The sequence below is a fragment of the Aplidium turbinatum genome, chromosome 8 (genome assembly GCF_918807975.1).
Source record: "Aplidium turbinatum chromosome 8, kaAplTurb1.1, whole genome shotgun sequence".
Lineage (NCBI taxonomy): Eukaryota > Metazoa > Chordata > Ascidiacea > Aplousobranchia > Polyclinidae > Aplidium > Aplidium turbinatum.
Genome location: NC_137479.1, coordinates 15,314,815 through 15,334,967, shown reverse-complemented (window position 1 = coordinate 15,334,967; position 20,153 = coordinate 15,314,815). Strand labels below are relative to the sequence as shown.

Sequence of the window (20,153 nt, the reverse complement as noted above, 5' to 3'; positions counted from 1 at the left end):
TTATTTTGAACTGTGCTTTTTTTTTATTAAAATAAGACAAAGTTTCATATGAAAATATATTCAGGCAACAAAAAGACTTTAAACATCAAATAACGTAGTTTCATGCAACAAATCTTAACCAGACCATGTTTACAAACATCACACTTGTATTGAGAAGAACTTACACAACATTATTAGAAACGCATTGCTGCTAATCTTTTTAACCATTTAAAAAGTGATGAAAACGAAAAACATCATTATTATATGAAGTGAAAATATCACTGATATGATACCACGCGGTCTAAACAGTTTCAGTACTTCGCACAGCTCATTCCAACGGTGATTTGGAACGAAAATACATCGGACATACCAGTTTGTGCCACCAATATAAATTAATAAAACAACTGGTCAATTGCTTGAACTGTGTTTTTCATAAAAATAACGTACAATTTTATATACAATATATTACAGTAAAAAACAAACAATAAAGCAAGCATCAACTTATACAATTTAATGCAACTAACTTTAACCTGGCCATGCCCACGTCTTAAAGCCACCAACTTCTTCTGTATATCCTTTGGTTGTAAGCATTTTCTAGTCTGAAAAATATTGAGATAAAGCTTCAATTTATTGGTTTTTGTTTTTCTTCTATAGTAATTTCTTGAATAGAAACCGCACAATTTGATTAAAAATAAACAATAGAAGCCGCAGAAGACAATGATCAAATCGCTTTTTTACTGATAAAAGAAACCAAACCAAACATGTCTAACGCCACGCAAGAGCTTGCACATGCAAAAAACTGCAGTTGTCACATTACAGTAGTGGTCAGATCGTAACTAATAGAATAAAGACTTTTTGACAAAAGAGAGCGCAGAATTTTATTGTCACCTAAACAACACTACCGAAACTTCCATTTGGTTTTGTTTGCTTTACACAGATGCGACAATAATAGCAGCTGTCGGATTAGCGGTTTTACAAAAAGAGACATTAAAATTGCAGCTGACTTACTGTTTCCGTTTTCTTGTTACCGTTTCTTATGGTAGATAAACTCGAATGCCCACTGAGCATCAATTAGAAAACAAAAACGTTCATATAAAAAAATACAAGGTGCACAAAACTTTCAAAAATAAAAAATAGTAGCCGCGGTTTCTATGCAAGAAAATACGGTATTCAGTATATAAATCTGATTTAAATGCCGCTCAGTTATTCAAAGTAGAATAGGCAATGGACATACTGTGCTGTAAGTGATGTTTAGTTATTGTTGATTTAGTATACATTCAACCTGATTAGAAGTCCAATCATGTTGATGTCGAGGCCACTTACTTTTGCAAGTTTTTCAATGCTGCCCGATTGTGACAGTGAAGACCCGAAGTGAGGTCAGTCATATTCACATCCCCATCTTCATCCCTAAAGTTCCTACAGTATGGTGACTGGTCATCACAAGAAGAATCCCTCTTAGCAGAAGCCAAAAAAATGTCTAGCAAAAGATTCAAGCCATGACCACCTATTCGTAAAGCTATTTGAATCGCTTCTTCAGTCTCGTCCCGTGAAGGACTACATGAATTTTTGTCAGCATTTTCCCTCAGTAAAGAGCTGTTAAGAATTACTGGTCTTGAACTATTGGCATGATGTATGGGGTCCATTAAGATCTTTGGTTTACCATCCAGTCTTCCAGCAACTTCAAATTGTAGCATGAAAGAGACTTGGAAAAAGTGATCTTTGCTCACATCCCAATTTCCGAACAATGACATTTTACTTGCTCGGAAGGTTGAATAATATCCCGGAAATCCTCGATCCATTAAAGTATCTTTCAGGTCTACCCATGTGGGAAAAACTTTTCTCTTATTATCAGCGTAGAACTTCACCCATCCATTCCCAGGATGTTGCTGTTCTGGTTTTACTTCGACGTGCACCTTTTCTTTACGATCGATCGTGAACTGATAAGTTCGATTTGATCGCCAATAGTGGTCCACCAAACACTTCAGCATTTCTTTCACCTCCTCCCCAGTGATCTCGGTGATATCGTAACGTATTATCGATTTATTTTCCATGTTTTGCGGATACCTATATTAAAGTACTTTGATATTACTTGCAGAGAATAGTTTAAAGTTTAAACCAACAATTTCCACACAAGAAAAGAAAAAAAAATGTTCGATTATTCAGTTTTGTTTACTGTTATTTCTGATTATCAAAATGCAAAGTAATTTTCACTCTAACCATTTAATACTTCAGTTAGACTAGCAGTGAGACACAATTCCAGTTTAAATAAGTCTTTATTTCTCTCACGAGATTGCGGCCAACGCAAAAAGGTTTGATGACAAATAAGTTTGACATTGATTGATTGAATCTTTATCCTCGGACTGGGAAAGCTTCTTGCAGAGCTTAATCCTGGCAGTTTTGCATACTTGTAGAGGCTTTGAATCACTGACGCAGGCCCGGTCACCGAGATTGACACAGTGAAGTTTCCGATTATTGAAGTGTTGTTGCTGGGGAGTTATTCCATCCATTAGATGCCGCTGAATGGAGAGCGGTCCTTAACGTGCGTTGCTCAAGCGCACGCCCCGAGAGTCGAACCAGCGCCGCTTGATCTTGAAGCTTCCTCGTTCCAGAAGTTACGCGCTAACCAACTGAGCTATCGGGGTATCGTGGAAATTACATTACATCACATTACGTGGAATGCGCCAACACTGTATACCAAAGCAGTAGCCTACATGAACTATAAATGTAATTTGCGTATAACTTCTTGGTTCGCCGTTGTGTATAGTCTACGCATGAAATGGTTGCTACGTTCTATCAACATTTGTCTGTCACAACTAATTTCTACTTCAAGATTACCAGATTTTGTTCACATCATCCATGCGATTGACCTGTTAGTAGCCTACATCCGTGCCAGTGACATGTGCCTGCATTAAGTTTGTGCAATGACGAAGCATTAGCTCAGTTTGATAGACGCGAACTCGTTTAGTTTATCTGCTAATTTTAGCCTAGGGCCGTTCGGATTGGTTTGCCAACACCCCTGGAATGGGTTCCTGTTGTTTTTATGTCAGGAATGGGTTTGTTGCCATCATGGCCTTTTAACACTGACAACGTATCAAATGCTAACAATTATAAAAGATATTTTTAGTAGTAGCAGTAGCAATGGGATAGCACAGCGGATAAGGCGTTGGCTTTCCAATAATGCAAACCTGGTTCGACTCCCGGCTTAAGTTGGTTGTTGAAAACACCGCTCACCTCTATCCAGGGTGTAATAAATTGGGTTGGCGTAGGAAAGGCGGCTGAAAGAAAGGTAGGCTACTGGCCACACTGCTCTTGTGTACCGAAGGCTTGTTAGCACAATGAGAACCTTTTCTTCTCATATGGCACCACCTTTACAAGTGGCAAGATCTAATAACCTTGCCTCAACGCTTACTAGTGTATAGTGCTTTTTTTTATTTATTCACAACCTCATGATTTTGTGGTGCCAACTCTTCACTGGACTGGATAAATTTTACTTTGATATACAATATTGTTTGTGGTTGCACTTTATTTTTTATAGTCGTCTGCAGCTAAACTTTTAATCGTATCGAAAAGATTTTTGAAGTTTTCGAAGAAAATAAATAATATTTCCGATTTTCAGCCTGATCAAAAAGTTGAACGTTTTAATTTTCACTATTCTCTCAAAACAATTTATATGCAAAGTTATTGTCTTCACGCCCTGTGCGCTATAAAAATGAGGTGTAGCCGTTCAAAACAACACTCTGCTGCAGTATATGGCCTACTGAACCACAAGAAATATGAGCGTGACAGCAGAACAATAGGTTCTATTATCGGCTACAACAATCGGTGAGTAGATTTCATATGCGTATTGTTTGACGCACAAAGCAATTTTGATTGATCAATATCCAGAAAACCAATGAGATTCTGCACCTCGAACAATTACTGTGACACAATAAACAGTGGCTGGTGGTTCAACTTTGTTGCGTACAAAAGCGGGGATTCCCCATAACAGCTATTTAACTTTCCCCAGGTGTGGCCGAATTGCGCACTCGGCAAGCACGCAGGCTGCTCGACGCGATTTAACTTTTTAACCGTAGAAAAATAAAGCCTAACAACCAGACGGCATTTAACATTATAAGTTAGGTTTATTTGACTATGGTTAAAAAAAATCACTTTTCTACCAAAATTGTATTTAACTTTTTTACGACCAACAATTTTATGCCATCACTCACCAAACTCGGTCCGTTGGACTCATCAGCGCAGTGATCTAAGTTGTCATTACATCTGGCCAAAAATGTGTTTGTAGGCCTGCATGTCCAGAGTACTTGCAAAAATACATGTGGTAATTTGTAGCGTTCTTGAAATGGATTTATGCAACTACTCACATTACAGCTTAGCTTGTTAGGCCGGTTGTGTTAGTTACTGTGCAAGGTGTGTAACTTCGTAACATTTCTCCACTGATAGAACATTTAAAGTTTCTTGTTCACTCTCAGGATGAGCACTTCTTTTTGAAGTCTTTGTTGTAGTATTTCCATATCTTTGTGTCAGAGTTGGGTGTGACACTCAAGGCATAGCCTATCCATACTAGTTGGATTTGTTACCAGATCATCATGTCGACCATCAACTCTTTCACTTTCCACTGGCTCTTATTCATTATGAAACTATCAGACTCTCCAACAGACGGCTCAACGTCTTCTTTATTATCAACCGCAGTGTTTGTTTTGCCTGTTAGAAGTTCAAGGGACCCATGTTTTACTTCTACCAACTCTTCTTCATCATTACCTCCATGTGCTAGCCTGTCCTAGGAAAAAAAATTAACGCGATGACATTTTATGTTTTGCATATGCAAGTGAACGTCAATTGGCATAAATAGTTATAAGAATATTATTATTTACACAGCGCCACGTCCGCAGTGAAAACCATGCCCCTAGTCGCTGTACACGACAATAACAAACAAAACGCTAATGACGCATAGTGACGTGAAATAAATAGTCAGAAGTAGATTCAAACTGCTGTAATAAAATCTATAAAAATGATGTTTAAATTTCAAAAACGTTTTTGCATGGGGTATAGCTTTAAATAGTAACGTCATAGAATGTCAAATGGGCTGGAAAGTGAATTTTCTTCAATATCTCCAGCTGGGAACCAAACATAGCGAATTTGCGGTGCGACTACACAAGGTGTCCCCTGCCGATCAGTAACATACAGAACGCTCGAATGATCCGCTGGTCGAACAATCTCCCTGGGAAGAGAGACGACTTCCGGAACCCGGTCCATCAAGCGAAAGCCGAGCTTTTCTGCAATGCGGGTTTTCACCAAATGCGCCACTTCAGGTTAATATGAAAGGTTTAACAATACCTGATCATTATTTTTGGATCAAAGTTGCGAGTCACTTAAATTTGCAGAATAGCATGATGATAGTCAAAACCATAGCTCAGACGAAGCATTACACGCAATGTTTGCTATATTCTGTTGTAGATAAAATAAATTGTTGTTTCATTTTCGACAGTAAGTTATATGCTGTAATCAGATAATTAATAAACTGTTTTTTTTTAATTAAAATGAAACGACTTATTTGGTCCATTACTTCTTTATTCTAAACAAGGTATTGCAGTTCACTGACCACTCAAGTCAAGTTTACACTTTGTTCTGTGTTTAGCATCTACAATGGTGTTCCAGTGGGAGACAGAGATGAAGGCTGTCTTGGTGCAAACGTCTTCACAAATCGAGTCACTTTGTCGCTGTTGAAAGTTTGTAAACAAGAAGATGATCCGACATTGTTGTGGCAATGGTGGCCTTACAACAACAGCCTACTCATGAACGTCGTCACAGGAATGTGTCTGACCTCTTCTTTACCAGCACCAAATATCAGGCGAAATGGCTACGGGAACGTAACGTTGGAAAGCTGCTACGCTCATAATAAACGCCAGGTGACTGTGTATCAAGACACTTTACAAAGTTGCCACACAGCTTTTTTGTCTTATCCAGGTTTTCGCTTGATGGTTTATTGAGAGTGGACGGGAAGGCAAGGAAGCTAATCTTTGTGCGTATCTATGACAGCACCCTCAAAGCCATGCCTGAAGTTGGATTTTCAGGCATAGCTTTAAAGGTCCTGTCAGAGACACAAACGCATGCTCTTGAGCAGTGTCGAACCGGCACCCTTTCAAGTGCCATATCAGGGCTCGCACCACTCGGCTATGGAGCGAACATATGCAGTTGTTAAGTGAGAATGTAAATCGAAATAAAATCCCTACAAACTTCATCTCATGAGACGTTTATTATCCGTATGCATTTAAACCTCCTTAATCCGACCTACGTCCTTTCTTCCAATACTGTCGCTTTAGGAGGTTGTCCAATCATCAGAATTGAAAAGGAATGAGGTCGGGCAGTAGTAAATTTTGATGATCTTACTTTTGTTTGACAAGGTGTGACAATGGCAGTTATCACTCAGCACTGCTTACAAACTATATTCGACTTATTGTAGCAATGGACGTGTTATACTCACAACGGAAAGAATCTGTACGTTGGCTTGTTGCATCAGGAACATGAGGCTGACGGAGAAGTCGTGTTGCTACGGTACAGCGCTCCGTTGCAAAGCGTTGTTGTGTCCACAAGTCTGTCGCTGGGCATCTCGGAATGGAAAATGAGCGAAGGATCGGGTCCGTATTTTGTTGCTCATTTCCTCTTCTGTTCCACGAGAATTCAATCAAAGCTGTATTGTTTTGTTGTGTGTAGCCCATTTTATTAAAAATCTTCTATTCAAAGACGCCTTTTCACCAAGCCGGCACAATGAATCGGTTGTTAGAACGTTGTCTCTGCATTCTGCAGCGGTAAAACTGGTTTGACGACATATCATGTCAACACCAAAACACTTTAATTTATTATTTTTGTTATGCCGGGTAGTTGAAGATTTAGGTTAAGTGGACTGGAAGACAAGGAAGCCAATCTTGGTGTCTACCTCTAAAGTGTCTTGCCAAAGACATAGCCACATGCTCTTGAGCGGAGTCAAACCGGCGTTTTTTCGAACGTTGAGCCAGGGCTCTCACCACTCAGCTATGCAGTCTATTAAAGATCGTGTAGTGAAGACTAGGCCTGCTTTGAGACGCCTGCTCTACCCAGGCATAGAACACTTTTACTTTCTATGACAATCTTAAGTTTTGTTGTATAAAGAATGATTATATTACTAGTTAAGGAATTCAATCTTTTGTAGGAAAAGCAACAAATCGTCATCAAATTTTTAATTTAATTTTTGTCTTTCTAAATCTTTCTTGTCGGAGCAGCAGCCCATTTTGCAAAATAAAATATTCATGTTTTTTTTCTTTCGCTCAAAATCAGCAAAGCATTAAAATGCTGTTGCCTTTACGAAAAGCTATAGAAGTGTGTTTTCATTCTTCATGTATATTTGCTTATATCCTTATAAGTGAGTAACCTACTAGCTAACAACTGATAGTACGATACGACATTTATTCAATGAAACTGTGGTGATGTTTTTATTTTGGTTTCATAGCGTGCAGTAATAGCCAATCATTGTGCTTGTTACAGCTATATGTGTCATGAAATCCCCGGATATGAAAACAGAAATAAAGTGTTCCGCAACCGGGGTTTGGGTTCCCGACGCGAGCAAGATTGGCTGTGTTCCAACAGTGTGTCAACTACCTGCCAACGAAACCGGAATTATTTTTCACTCTGCTACTTCTGCGAGAGGAGGTATTGGAAACATAAAGTTAATTTGCTGTACAATTAATTGCAGATATTTCAACAATATTTCGGTATTTCGACAATATATTGCAAGGAGAACAGAAAGTCCTTGGATCAACTTATAAATGATTTATTAATAGACTATACATAAAATTTCATCAAAAATGTATCACAATGAAAGCTTACAATACCAGGAGTGAATTTCTTCATTATTTTCAATTTTTCCGCCCTTCACTTGGATAACTCTCTCAATCCTTTTTCGGAAGTTTTCGATCGAGGCACGTAGCTCATTCTTAAATCTATTCACAACATGGTAAAAGGTGGACTTGGCAACTTTTAAGAGCTTAATGATCTTAGAGTTGGTTTTGCCCGCGCGATGGAGCTGAATGATGGCTTCTCTTTGGCTCATGTAAGACCTTAGAATTAATGCTTACAATTAGACCTAAACGTTAGAGAGTGTAGCAAGATATTTAGCATATTAAAGGGCATATAAGTGACATTCAATATGTTTAATCATAAAATGAAAAAAGTCCAAGGACTTTCTGTTCATCCTATACATTCGTTGTGTAATATCCAAACACGTTACAGCACGGATACCTTGGCGCGACGCCTACAGAGGACTCGCATATGGCAGCACAGTGGTAGCTACTTGCGCTGAAGGTTACAAAGTACGAGATCCTTATGGAGAGGGAAGACTTTCCACTGTCGTCATCAAATGTAGCGCCATGCAGCAATGGAACCCCACGCTGAGATACATGCATTGCGAACCGATTGTATGCGAGAGTTTGGCTGGTAAGATCGCCAACGCCAGACTCAAAACAGGTAAACATATTTTTGCTGCATTTAGGCGTTGAATGTTAATCACTACGCGGTGATTAACCGATGAAATATGCATAAAAAGTTCATTCGCTGCAGTTTCACTTTTCATGGATGGTCCAAAAATCATTGTCAATATCATGAAAGTCAGTTTCTACTCACGTCGTCTTTCAGTCTAAAGTATCTTATCTTTTCTTTTTCATGAATATTTTATTTCAATTTGTGCTGCTTAAAAGCGTTTTTATAAAAACGAGCACGTCACAATATACCTGGTGTATTAAATTGACGCTTGAAATTGCTTTTGTATTTGTGAATAGAAGTGGACCGGGCCAAGAAGTGGCAGTACCTCTCATCCGTGACTGTGATATGCAAAACGGGCCTGTGGTTTGAAGATGCTGGGATAAGAAGCCCAACACTGACCTTGGACTGCGGCAAGGACGGGGCCTGGGGCTGGCCTCCTGCTGAAGTCATCTGCAAACCCGTGGCCTGCGCTAGTCAGCCTCGTGTTCCCTCGCATGCGTCTATAATATCACGTGGAGGAGGCCATTCTTACAACGATGCTGTAAATTGATATCACTAGTGCTGAGTTTGTTTCTGATGAAAACAGTGTGAAAATAATTTTATGATTAAATGTTAAAAATTAAACAAGACTAGTGTTTGAAAGCAAATGTGTCCTTCTGTATGCATCTTCTCGACTTTTGAAAAAATCTTCAATCAAGCGCAACTTTGTTTTCAGCGGATAATGCGATGCAGCGAAGGCTACTGGTTTGGTCGGGATCGTCATGAGCTGATAGTGCGTTGCCTTGACGACGGGAGGTGGCATCCCTCCTTGGACTGCAAAGAGGTGACATGCGTTGATCCTCCTTCCTACATTAGCTTCGGAAGGATGTTGACGGAGACAAGAAGGGGATGGGAAGTCGGAGCGTCGGTGAGGAAATGATTTTCATTTTTACGAAGCAGACCCTCAACATGAGGATTAATTCGTGACGTGTATAGTCAAAATTGGCTGATGATGATGACGAAACTTTACTTAAAGTTTTGTAGCACATATGAATTTCTTACACGGATGTGAAGTGAGATTTTTAAGTAGCAACCGTGCTGATGTGGTATTGTTTGCTGATGTTGCTGTCGGGGTCAGTTAGACTCACCATTTTGCAACTGTAGTTTGACTGTCACATTTTTTTCGAACTGATAAAAAATTTTCCAGACTGCAACACAACAGTTAGTGTTTAAAGGTGTATAAACTTTTGCCATACCACTCCTTCAATTATGCTACTTGCTTGCAGGCCATCTACATGTGCACAGATCATCGGTTGTTTCATGGGACGGATAACGTAACAACGACGGTCACTTGTGAAGTGGATGGCTTGTGGTTTCCTGACCCAAAAACCCTTGCATGTACTTTGTATGGCTGCTTGTCAGTGGAAAAGATGCAGAAACTAAATCCCAATTCAGCGATGGCAGGTGAAAAAGACAGTGAAAAAGTTTTAATTACAGCATGTTTTTCTCGATTACGTTCACGCTTCAAATCATACTTTCAGTCTTTCGTAGTGGTAGTGCTGTCAAGTAATTGCATCCATTGTGGGTTTAAGGTAACAACTGAGGTGAAGTCGTGGTGAAAGTACTTTGTATCTGTCAAACTGTTGTGTTCTCATGTTTGTGAGGTTATCTTTTGCATGCGTTAAACTGATATCGTCTTGGTCGTAAAGTATTGTTTTTGTAAAGGTGGTCACACCACTGTAGGTGCCACCTTGAACGTGAGCTGTGAAGGTGGATACGTTATGAGGAATGGACTTAAATCAGTGGCTATCACATGCAGAAGTGACAGACGGTGGTTTCCCCCTCTGGAGGCTATTCAGTGTCTCCCCGTCAGTTGCGGAGGGAATCCACCTGATATTCCCAGGGCAAAAACAATAGCTCGAACTGGGTCAGTTTCTTTTTGATTCAATAGCTTAGCATAATAAAAATCACATTAGTTATTATGAAACTGATCGAAGTAGAAGTAGAGAAGTTCCATGGAAGTGCATCTGAAGTCTGAGATCTTTTCTATTGACTTTTGACTAAATGTCTTGCCCAACTCTCCGATGTATTTTTTTTCAGTCGGTTGAATGGGTGAGCACGTCAGCCTGACCTTCAAAAGTTATCATCATCGTCCATTTGTCCTTTCTTTAGTAGATGAAACCTAGCGTTTGTCCCCGCTAGCAGGTGTCCGCTAGTTTTTCAGTTTCTTCGCCATGCCTCCCAGTTATTGTAAAGATTCCTTACACTAATGTCTTCTCTCACCAACTCTAGCCATCTTTTTTTGGTCTCCCATTTTTCCCCCTGTACAGACAGAAAAGTTCAAAAGTTGTGGATTCGAACCCACAGGGTGCACGTCAGTGCCTCCGCAAGATATTTAATAATTTATTTGATGATGGGCACTCAGACAGGGAGATAACATTTCTATTTCATCGAACTCTTTCATCCCTACACATAGGATTGGAAACAGCACAATGAACTTATACTAAATTATGATCGTTTTTGTCTGTTTGTTTTCCAGCTATGCATACGGCTCAGTAGCAACGGTCACCTGCGACCAAGGTTACATCATGCAAGGTGTCAATGCGATTCTATCGGTTGAAGTGAAATGCAACATCAGTGGTTTTTGGAACCCAGACCCACGTACTCTCAACTGCACAAGCGTGACTTGCATTGATCCAAAGGCACAACCAAATACTATATTCACTCGAACCAACAGAGGAGGCCGCCGTACGTTTTCAAGTGTTCTTATTTTTCTGTTTTCTCATTTGCTTATTCACTTGTTGTAAGAAACTGAAGACTACTTTATTTAACATGTGAAGTTTTTTACTAACTTAAATATGCAGCCATGTTAACTCAGAAAGCATCCATTCTACACTAAAGACAGGTTGTTCACAACAACACGAAACAAAGAACAGCTAGAGGGTAAAACACGCCGACTAAATAATTAAAAAAAACAAGAAACGTAGGCTATGGGGGGAAATAATTATTTAATAAATCAACATCGCAAATACGTAAGAACAACGCAAAGAAAACTGAGCAAGATATTATTACAAGGGTGACAGCTCACTTTGTTGGTCATGAGTACCTGTTGTCCCCACCCTAATGCCAGCACCCTATTCAGCATCATAATCTGTGGTATGCTCGCATTCTATATGTTGAAATAAAGAACTAAAAGAATCTGTAACCAAAATACATACTTTTGTATGCCATCCCAGCCAGGAAAGTGGGTTCTTTTGACGTTGATTCAACATCTGCTGACATTTACCATCTTTTTCTATTCACAGAGATTGCCGTTAAAGGTGACACTGCCATGTTGTCGTGCACCCACGGTTTCTGGTTGGAGTTTCGCGTCTATGAACTTGTGTTGACATGCTCGGACACAGGTCTATGGGACCCACACCCCTCCTCGGTGCCCTGCATTCCCATCAACTGCTTCGATCCTGGCTTGCTGCATCACTCGTCCAGACAACTGGTCGGCTCCCTACCCAGTCAAATTTTCATACTCTCTAGCAGCAACATAGACACATCCAAGGGCTTCAAGTACATGCAGCAACTTGAGTACAAGTGCAGCCCGGGTTATTGGGTCGCTCAGGGGATTACTGAGGTTGGTCTTTAGGCAAATATCGCGTCATGTCTTGTTTGCATATACTTTGTAGCAGCAGTCACAGAAAAAGACGTGTCGCTGCTGCTGGGAAATATGCCCAATCACGACTTTACATGCGAAAGTATCATGTGGTTGTGAATTGCGTGAATGTCCATTGCGTGAAGCTATCAGTTAAACTGATAGCTGTGGCAATTTAACAAGAGAAAAAAAAAGCTAAAAATTTAATTTTACGATGATAACTTTTTTGAAAACCACAGTATTACTAAAACTGGTTTAAACACCCAAATACCTTATCTAGCCAGTAGGCTAAATGTTCTTCTTTATTTTGATTTAACGTCATTAGTTGTTGAATCAACATAAAAAAATACTGTTTTGTTGGCGGGATAGTCGCTGGTTGAGTGTGCGACCACCGCTTTCATGCTGACATGCTTGTGCACCGCAGCAACGTACCCTCTGCCAACAAAATGGTGAATGGACGCAAACGACAGGCACCCTTCGTCCGTGCGTTCCTAAGTCTTGTGCAAAGTTGCCTGTAGTTCAGAATGCTGATATTGTAGCGGTGCATTCTGCTCACAGTGGCGTTCATAGCCACGGTGTGGAGGTGAGTCTACGGTTCGAATCCAGCTAAGTAACGTTTCTATTTTTCATTGTTGTAACTGATGTAAAAATGCCTTCAATTTGAGCAAATAGAACGGGGATTGCAAGCTGTGTACTTTTTTTCAGCAAACGTTTCTGAACTTTAAGTGCGTTTTGTATCATGGCCTTGTTTGTGTTGACGAAAACTCAATAGCAAGTTTGTGCTTACCATGCAAGAGTTGCTCTCACCTTTCAACGTTGGAATGCAGGAGATATCTAACAGAAAAATGCGTTTCACGGCAAATTTCTGCAAGAAAAAAATCTAGTTGTGTCACCTTTAAGTTTTATGGTTTAAAAGCCATTTCAGAAAAGAAGCACTCGTGTTGCTTTTACATGTGAATTCCCAAGAGTTCAGATCCTGTCGACCGATAACCGCAAACGTTGATTTGGTTCCTCTGAGCTTGCTTGATGCTTTTTAGTTGATTGAGCTGTGAATTTTATGGACGTTAACTTTAAATTTTGGGACTGTTCACTTAATAAATAAAATCCTTTATAATGCCAGATGAATTTACAATTTCAATCTTGTTTACACTTAGATCACCTACAAATGTCGCACCGGCTTCTATTTCGAAGGCGGTCAGGTTACTAAAGTGACAACGGGCGTGACATGCACCCTTGGTGGGTTATGGAACCCGGCGCCATCCAAAGTGAGGGGTTTGTAGAGATTTTCAAATTACATGCCACCAGCATTGAATAAAAATTTTAACAAGTTATTTACTTTTTAGCTTTTTTTTAAATGTTTTGTGCGTTAGCTAAAATAGTTGGTGTTAATGTTTGAAACGACCATAGTTCAACTGCAGTGTTAACAAGCAGCTTGTTCACTGTTTACGTTTGCTTCCAAACGTTAAAGAACAATTTCCACGTCTGATAACGATGTAGTGAAGGTTTATAGCGACGCAAACCACCCCTCCTCCAAACAACAAAATTCGTTATTTTTACATTGATTCAACGTCTGCAGACGTTGAATCAATGTAAAAAATAACGGATTTTGTTGTCTGAGGGCCGTTATTTGAGTTGTTCCACTTGCAGTTACGCTGCATCATTGTCACGTGTCCTCGCTTGAATCCCTTGTATCGCAATGACTCATCATCCATCTCGTACGGCTCCATTGTGACAGTGACTTGCCCGATCGGTTACGTACTTGACACTCGCAGCAGAAAAAATTCTGAAACACTGACATGCACTGCTACCGGCGAATGGGAACCAAACTTCGGTGTGTATTCAAAAGTGATTGCATGAGGGTTTTTCATGGTAGTAGTTTTTTTGTGAAATTTCTTGCGTTCTTCTAGTGACTGCTGACTGACAGAACGTCGAATATAAAGCTGATTGTCATTTTCAACGTCCAATGGTAGCCTAGCCTGAAAATTCTTATTTAGGTGCCTGGTAAATATTAAACAGTCTCGTTCTGCGTTTAGTTTTTTTGTTGTTGCTCCATACCTACTACGTTTTGTAATCACGTTCATAAGCCTTGAAAATACTGGATTGCTGCTTTTTTGCAAGCTATTTTTTCTATTTCGCTTTGCAAGTAGTCACCCTTAACAATAAAGCCCGCGTGTTCATCTTTAGTGAAGCTGTGCGAGCGATTGTCATGCAGAAAGCCTCCCGATTATCTCAATGCTAAAAGTCGGCCTGTCCAATCGAGTGACTACTTGTTTGGGACCATCTGGCAAGTGGTTTGCCAGAAAGTGAGTTCTATGTTGTTGTTATATGTTCTACTATAGTATGGTGGAACTTCTAGTGGGATTAGGATTAAAGGTGTTACAGTTTATTACCAGTCAAAATCATTCTTGCAAAGTACGTAGAAGCATCGACATTGAGAAAAGCACGATCGCTCACCAAGCGTTCGCAGTTGCACATTTACAGCATCAGGTTTCTCTTATTATTATTCAATACTCGTGACGCTTTTTCCAATCCTTAGAGTTTGTGGACGTCTCGATTGTGCCCAGTTCTTGCAACGCTTCAGTCGATTTTTTAGGAATGCTTTGTATGTGAAACTTCGCTTGTAAATGCTAAATAGTTGGTTAGTAGTCTTGACATCCTGATGCTTGGTCAATGCTAGCTGAACATATAGAAACTAGTTTCCAAGTATTTGTGATTTCTATTTTTGCTGATGACACAACCATGAGTATCTTGTCATGATCAAAACAAAAACGTGCACGCAGAAATCCAGAAATTTTTCCTTTCATTCCACTTGCAGAGCTATTCGGTCAGCTTGAAAAACAATTCATGGGATATCCGTTGCTCTGACGACCGTACTTGGCAACCGGACGACTTGCAGTGTGTACGGGACAACTTCTTTCGCTGTGATCTCCCACCGAGAGTTCCCTTCGCCAGACGTGTTTTGCAGCCTCGATACTTGCATGATTCTAATGTCACGTACGTATGCTTTGAAGGTAAGGAATCGAAGATGATGGATTTTGCTGTCTGGGACGTTGTCTTGCGGAACCGGCCGTTTAAATTGTCCCACTTGCGCAGTTATCAAGTAGTGTGGTTTGTTGTATGCCAAATCTGCTTAGTTTTTCAAATCCAGATCAGACAAACTTCTGCACCTTTTCTCAATGTTGGTCAGAACCCTGAAATGACGAAATTAAAGGAATAGGTCTCATTTTTATCAAAATAGCGTTCACTTGTAACAAAATTTTCTTACTCTTTTAATTTGAAACCTTGACGAAAAACCTTTGGAAAACCTACTCAGTCTGATGTTGACTTTTCTTAATTTTTTGAAATTGTCCAGCCAACCTTGTTGGATATTTTGAGAACTCTCCACTGACGTCATACTTGTGCGGTCCACTGAAATATATTTTGTGAAAAACTATGAAATGAAATGACGTGGCAATTAATTAGATTATTGGATGGCCGGAAAGGAGAGATCTCAGACGAGCATCTGCGTCGAAGGAGTCTGGGTGCCTAACCCCTCCAACTTTGCCTGCCATCCGGTCACTTGTCCTCTGCCTACCAGTTTCCCTACGAACACTTTCTTAGCAAAGCTAGTGGGCAAACAACAGGCGCAAGGGGTGACAGCGGCCGGTCTTTCGCCAGGGCAAAAGCATTATGAAGCGGGGTAAGTTGTTTTACTCCGTCGTGACACGATATGAAGCGCCTCTTGTTTTGCGTTGTCAGTGAAAGTTAATTTACGCGACGCTGATGCGAATGTTTCGACGATCTATGCGTTCTATGCCTTGCGATTAAATGAGTTGTGATTGATCATTTTGCCAGCGCAAAGCTCACCATCCAGTGCACCAACGGTTATTGGATGCCAGATTTTGGGCTTGAAATTGTATCCGTCTGCGGTCGAGACGGATTTCTGCCTGAGATTACTGAGCTTCAATGCACTGCAGCAATTTGTACGGAAATCTTACCTACTGTGAGTTGTACTTGTGGTGTCCTGTGATGTTTGATTTTTTTAATTTCAGTGTTCATCCATTTGTTGTAAAATGTTTTCTATTTCTTACAAGAGGTTTGCTGGTTTTACTAAAAAAAAATTTCATCTCTTATGAAATGTTTATCAAACTTATTCCGTGTAGTTTTAAATAGTGACGATTTCAAATACTCGGCAAAGGACAGGAACTTCTCCTTGTGGAAAATTAAAAAAACTGACTGAAGATAAAACCATATGACAAGTCATAAGTCGTCAACTATTGCAACGAGGCCGACACCGACTGATGCTATTTTCTTTCCAGATAGCTTTTGCTACTTTCACCATTCACATGAACGGGTTGAAAGCTCCGGAAGCTAAATATCGTTGCGCGGATGGCTACATTTTTTCGACTTCTCAATTCACCAGAACAAGAGATTTCACAACTTCCTGCGATGGGGGAGTGTAAGTTTTTTTCTCTTTTCAGACATGCAAGTTGACATTGACAAATCTTGAATCAATGCTAAATGCGCTGCTATTCACCGATTCTCTAAATGAGAGATTTATCTTTATCTGTATGATCTTGGAGTCAATTTTTTTGTACTATAAAAATACAAAGCTATATTTTGACTTTGTGATCAATATCGATACGGCATCGAAAAAGTCCTTGTGTCCAAATATGATCTGATCACATGACTACTGTTACGTCTGTTCTCTAAAATCTGAACCAGATGAAAATTTGTTAATAAAATACCCTCGTTCATAAGCAGGGTTGGTTGGGTAAAACCTCTGGGAAGTTTTTTTCAGTTTTTCCCGGGTAATACTGGGGGAAACCGTGTAAAACTGGGGGAAACAGGGGAAAACTAGGGTAACGCTTAAAACTTCTAAATGTGTTGTTTGTGGAGTTTCTTACGCAATATAATGACTAGCCAGCTGTTTAGCTGTTATCTTATGACATTTTCCATCTGAATTGCATCAATACTTAGATAAAATAGATAAAGCTCCGGATCATTACAGAGTGATATTTCAGGTTTTTCTTTTGATACTTTCTCAATGCGTACTGACTCACTGTTTGCTGGCAGTACCAAACTACCAATAGTAATTTCGTATTGCATTCAGATGATCTACCTCCAGCTCAAAGACCACGCCAGTCAGTGTTGTGCTGTTGTGACTAATTGCTTCAGTTTAAATTGCAGCTTGCAAACCAACTGATATCTTCCAGCACTTTTCCGGAAAGCAGTAGAGGTCGTCCACATAGCCTTCTCAGTCCGAGTCCCTCAGTGGTAAGCACTTTCCTAAAACGCTTCCTCCCACAGAAAAAAAGAAAAGCCTCAAAAACGATGTCTAGTGTGCTACTCTCATGGAAGGAGAAAAGTGAGAAGAAAAATAAAGGAGAAAAATGAAGGAGAAAATGTTGATCGGTTTCAAAAATATATGACTTTGTCTGCAGATGAGCAAGAAACTGCACGCAACTTTGTTTTTGAAAAAGATGACAAGTTTATTCTTGTACTGGCAGGATATGAAACTAAGGATACATATATTTTTCCAAACATCTCTTTTATCAAATCAATGAAAAAATTGTCACCACTTAAATATTGGCAATACATAAGAAAAGTTGCAAACAATGAGCCAGTAAAGAAGTTTTGTTCATTGATGATGGCAATATCATCATGCCCACCATCCAGTGCTGGAATAGAACGCTTGTTCAGTAGCATGGCTTTAATCCACACAAAGCAAAGAAATAGGCTGGGCAATGAGAGGGTTGCTAAATTAGTGCATGTTTATAGACACTTTGGATGGAAAGAATTTGATACCCCAGATAAAGAGCTGTTCTATGTGGACAATGAAGACTGTTGACATGTTATCAATGACTGAGATTATACCGGCTCTTAATCTTTTCTTTCTTTGGCTTTTGTTGTTCAATGTTTACAATTTTGTTCGCTGACTTCATGTTAGGCACAGGGGAGCATCTGACTTGATAACATACTGGTATGTTCATCTATGTAAACTAATGATTGGACCTATCTATTATTAGATATTAGTAAATCACAGTATTTTCTTTTTTTGTAGGATGAGCACAGGAAATCTTATAGGTTCATTCAAAATATGATGGTAATAAACATTAACTATGAAGAGTAATCATTATTTCATTCACATTTGCAAATTTTAACAACTCAAGTTTTTCCCAGTTTTCCCCAAAAGGTTTTTCCCAGTTTCCCCCAGGGATTTACCCGGGTAAAACTAAAGTGGGGAAACCTCCTTGGCTAACCCTGTTCATAAGATAGGTTGCCAAGAAAAGGAAAAAGAATTCTTTTTATAACTTCAAAATGCAGTAGAATCCGGCTTACTCAACACCGGATAATTGGACGTTTTGCCTAACTGGACACTTTTTCCGTGGTCCCTGCAGAACGCATATGGCTTTCGTAGCCGACATGCTCATTTTGGCTGTCGCGACACTCGATGACTCGACACCATTTTTACGATCCCGATAAAAGAAATTTTGTTGGTCGACGATTTCAGTGCTTCACTGAACGCCACTCTGCATTTTAAGTGCTAATGCAGTTGCGACGATTCTTGACAATTTGTTTTCCCATCTTTTATCTACCTTTACGCTTCCAAGTCATGAATTTGCAACTTTCCATTCGCTTACTTGTGAAAGCCAGTTTGTCACTGCCGCTGCAAATTATGATTTTTCTGTAAAATCAATTTTTTTTATTGGAAGGCAACCGAATAGAATTACATTTTTAAGTATTTTCAATATTGTATCTTGCTTTGCTCAACAGACTGTTTCTTTTGGCCATTCACTAAGTCTCTTGCGCCTTTTAGACGTGATGTTTTATGTATTACTAAATAGATATAATCAAACACGGTTTATTCGGCTTTGTTTTATCAGCTACGAATTTTAAAAGTGTGAAGTTTTAGCAGCGGTTTGTTTTATTCAGTGCTTGTTCGTTTGATGACTGCACGTTAGTCTCTTCCCAAACTCGTTCTGTCTTGCCTAGACGCCTAACGTTTGCTTATAAACAAACAATACGCACAGTTTGGGTGGGGAATTCACGAGGTTGCTTAACTCGGCGTTTCGCCCAAGTCGACATGTTTATCATTCTGCTTCTGGTGTCGAGTTAGGCGGACTCTACTACATACGACAATCATGTTGTTCTCAAAGATCGAGAAAAGAATAAATATTCACCTTGTGCTAAATGTTAAAAGTAATTTGAGTGATTTATTTTATTTTCAGATGGGTGCCCTCCCCGAAGAACCGACTGTGTGTACCCCTGATGTGCCTAATCCCTCCTGACATCTCTTTCGGTTTCTACTCGTCGGGTTCAATATACTACAAAGACACGGTTACATACAGTTGTTTGAGCGGCTTTAAGTAAGTTTTATCAATTTGTGTTTTGTCTCCAATCGAGGTACGTGTTTTGTAGGCCCTATCGTTTACAAATGTAGGTGACAATACTCAAATAAGTAATTTTTCGGCTCCGTAAATTATTGTTTTGTTTTTGTTTCTTGTACACCTGGATTCGATTCCAAGTCAATTCATACTAAAAACTTTAAAATGATTCAAATATTCTTTTCAATATCTTCAGATTCACATCTGGAAAAACGACTGAGGAAACCACTTGTAACGACCATGGTCTGTGGGACCCTGACCCGGTTGACACCTTCTCCTGCGTGGGTAAGGAGGATATTGTTTTACGTTGTTTCCGTTTGCGTCTTTTGTTCTTGTCTAAGTTGTGCCGACTTGCTTTTATGAGCATCTAATATTTGCATGAAATGGTGGTAACATTCCAGTGATTGACTGCGGTGTGCCCATGAAAATTCCATTGAGCACCGTTACTTATGAAAGTGCTACTCATTTGAAGACGGCAGTCTATACTTGCAACCACGGCTTAAAGATATACGGACAACCATCCAACAAGGCAACTGTGAAATGTGAGGTGGGCATTTTGAAAACTTCATTCGGACTTTGATTTTTTTAAAACTGCCCTGAAAAGTTTAACCTCCAATAAAAATTATATCGTGTTCAAATGTCAGACGATCAGCAAAAAACGTGTTTTTTAACCC

General features: G+C 39.6%; 2 protein-coding genes across 2 annotated transcripts in view; one reads left to right on the top strand and one right to left on the bottom strand.

Annotated features, from left to right (window-relative positions):
* LOC145776093 (uncharacterized) overlaps nt 1-20,153 on the top strand; it is a 74,400-nt gene that overhangs the window by 30,273 nt on the left and 23,974 nt on the right. Inside the window, 21 exon segments of the mRNA XM_082587498.1 lie at nt 5,094-5,288; nt 5,615-5,885; nt 6,440-6,614; nt 7,498-7,662; nt 8,242-8,475; nt 8,787-9,031; nt 9,206-9,397; nt 9,756-9,933; nt 10,195-10,396; nt 11,009-11,217; nt 11,775-12,094; nt 12,537-12,695; nt 13,267-13,377; nt 13,760-13,867; nt 14,928-15,123; nt 15,575-15,791; nt 15,947-16,094; nt 16,411-16,550; nt 19,324-19,461; nt 19,676-19,764; nt 19,881-20,026. Of these exon segments, the coding sequence (XP_082443624.1) occupies nt 5,094-5,288; nt 5,615-5,885; nt 6,440-6,614; nt 7,498-7,662; nt 8,242-8,475; nt 8,787-9,031; nt 9,206-9,397; nt 9,756-9,933; nt 10,195-10,396; nt 11,009-11,217; nt 11,775-12,094; nt 12,537-12,695; nt 13,267-13,377; nt 13,760-13,867; nt 14,928-15,123; nt 15,575-15,791; nt 15,947-16,094; nt 16,411-16,550; nt 19,324-19,461; nt 19,676-19,764; nt 19,881-20,026 (3,838 nt within the window).
* On the bottom strand, nt 66-2,030 carry LOC145775396 (uncharacterized). Its single transcript, XM_082586689.1, has 2 exons — nt 1,303-2,030; nt 66-578 (listed from the first exon to the last, which is right to left on the bottom strand). Exons 1-2 carry the CDS (start codon nt 2,028-2,030, stop codon nt 527-529), a joined length of 780 nt encoding a protein of 259 aa, XP_082442815.1. The 3' UTR covers nt 66-526.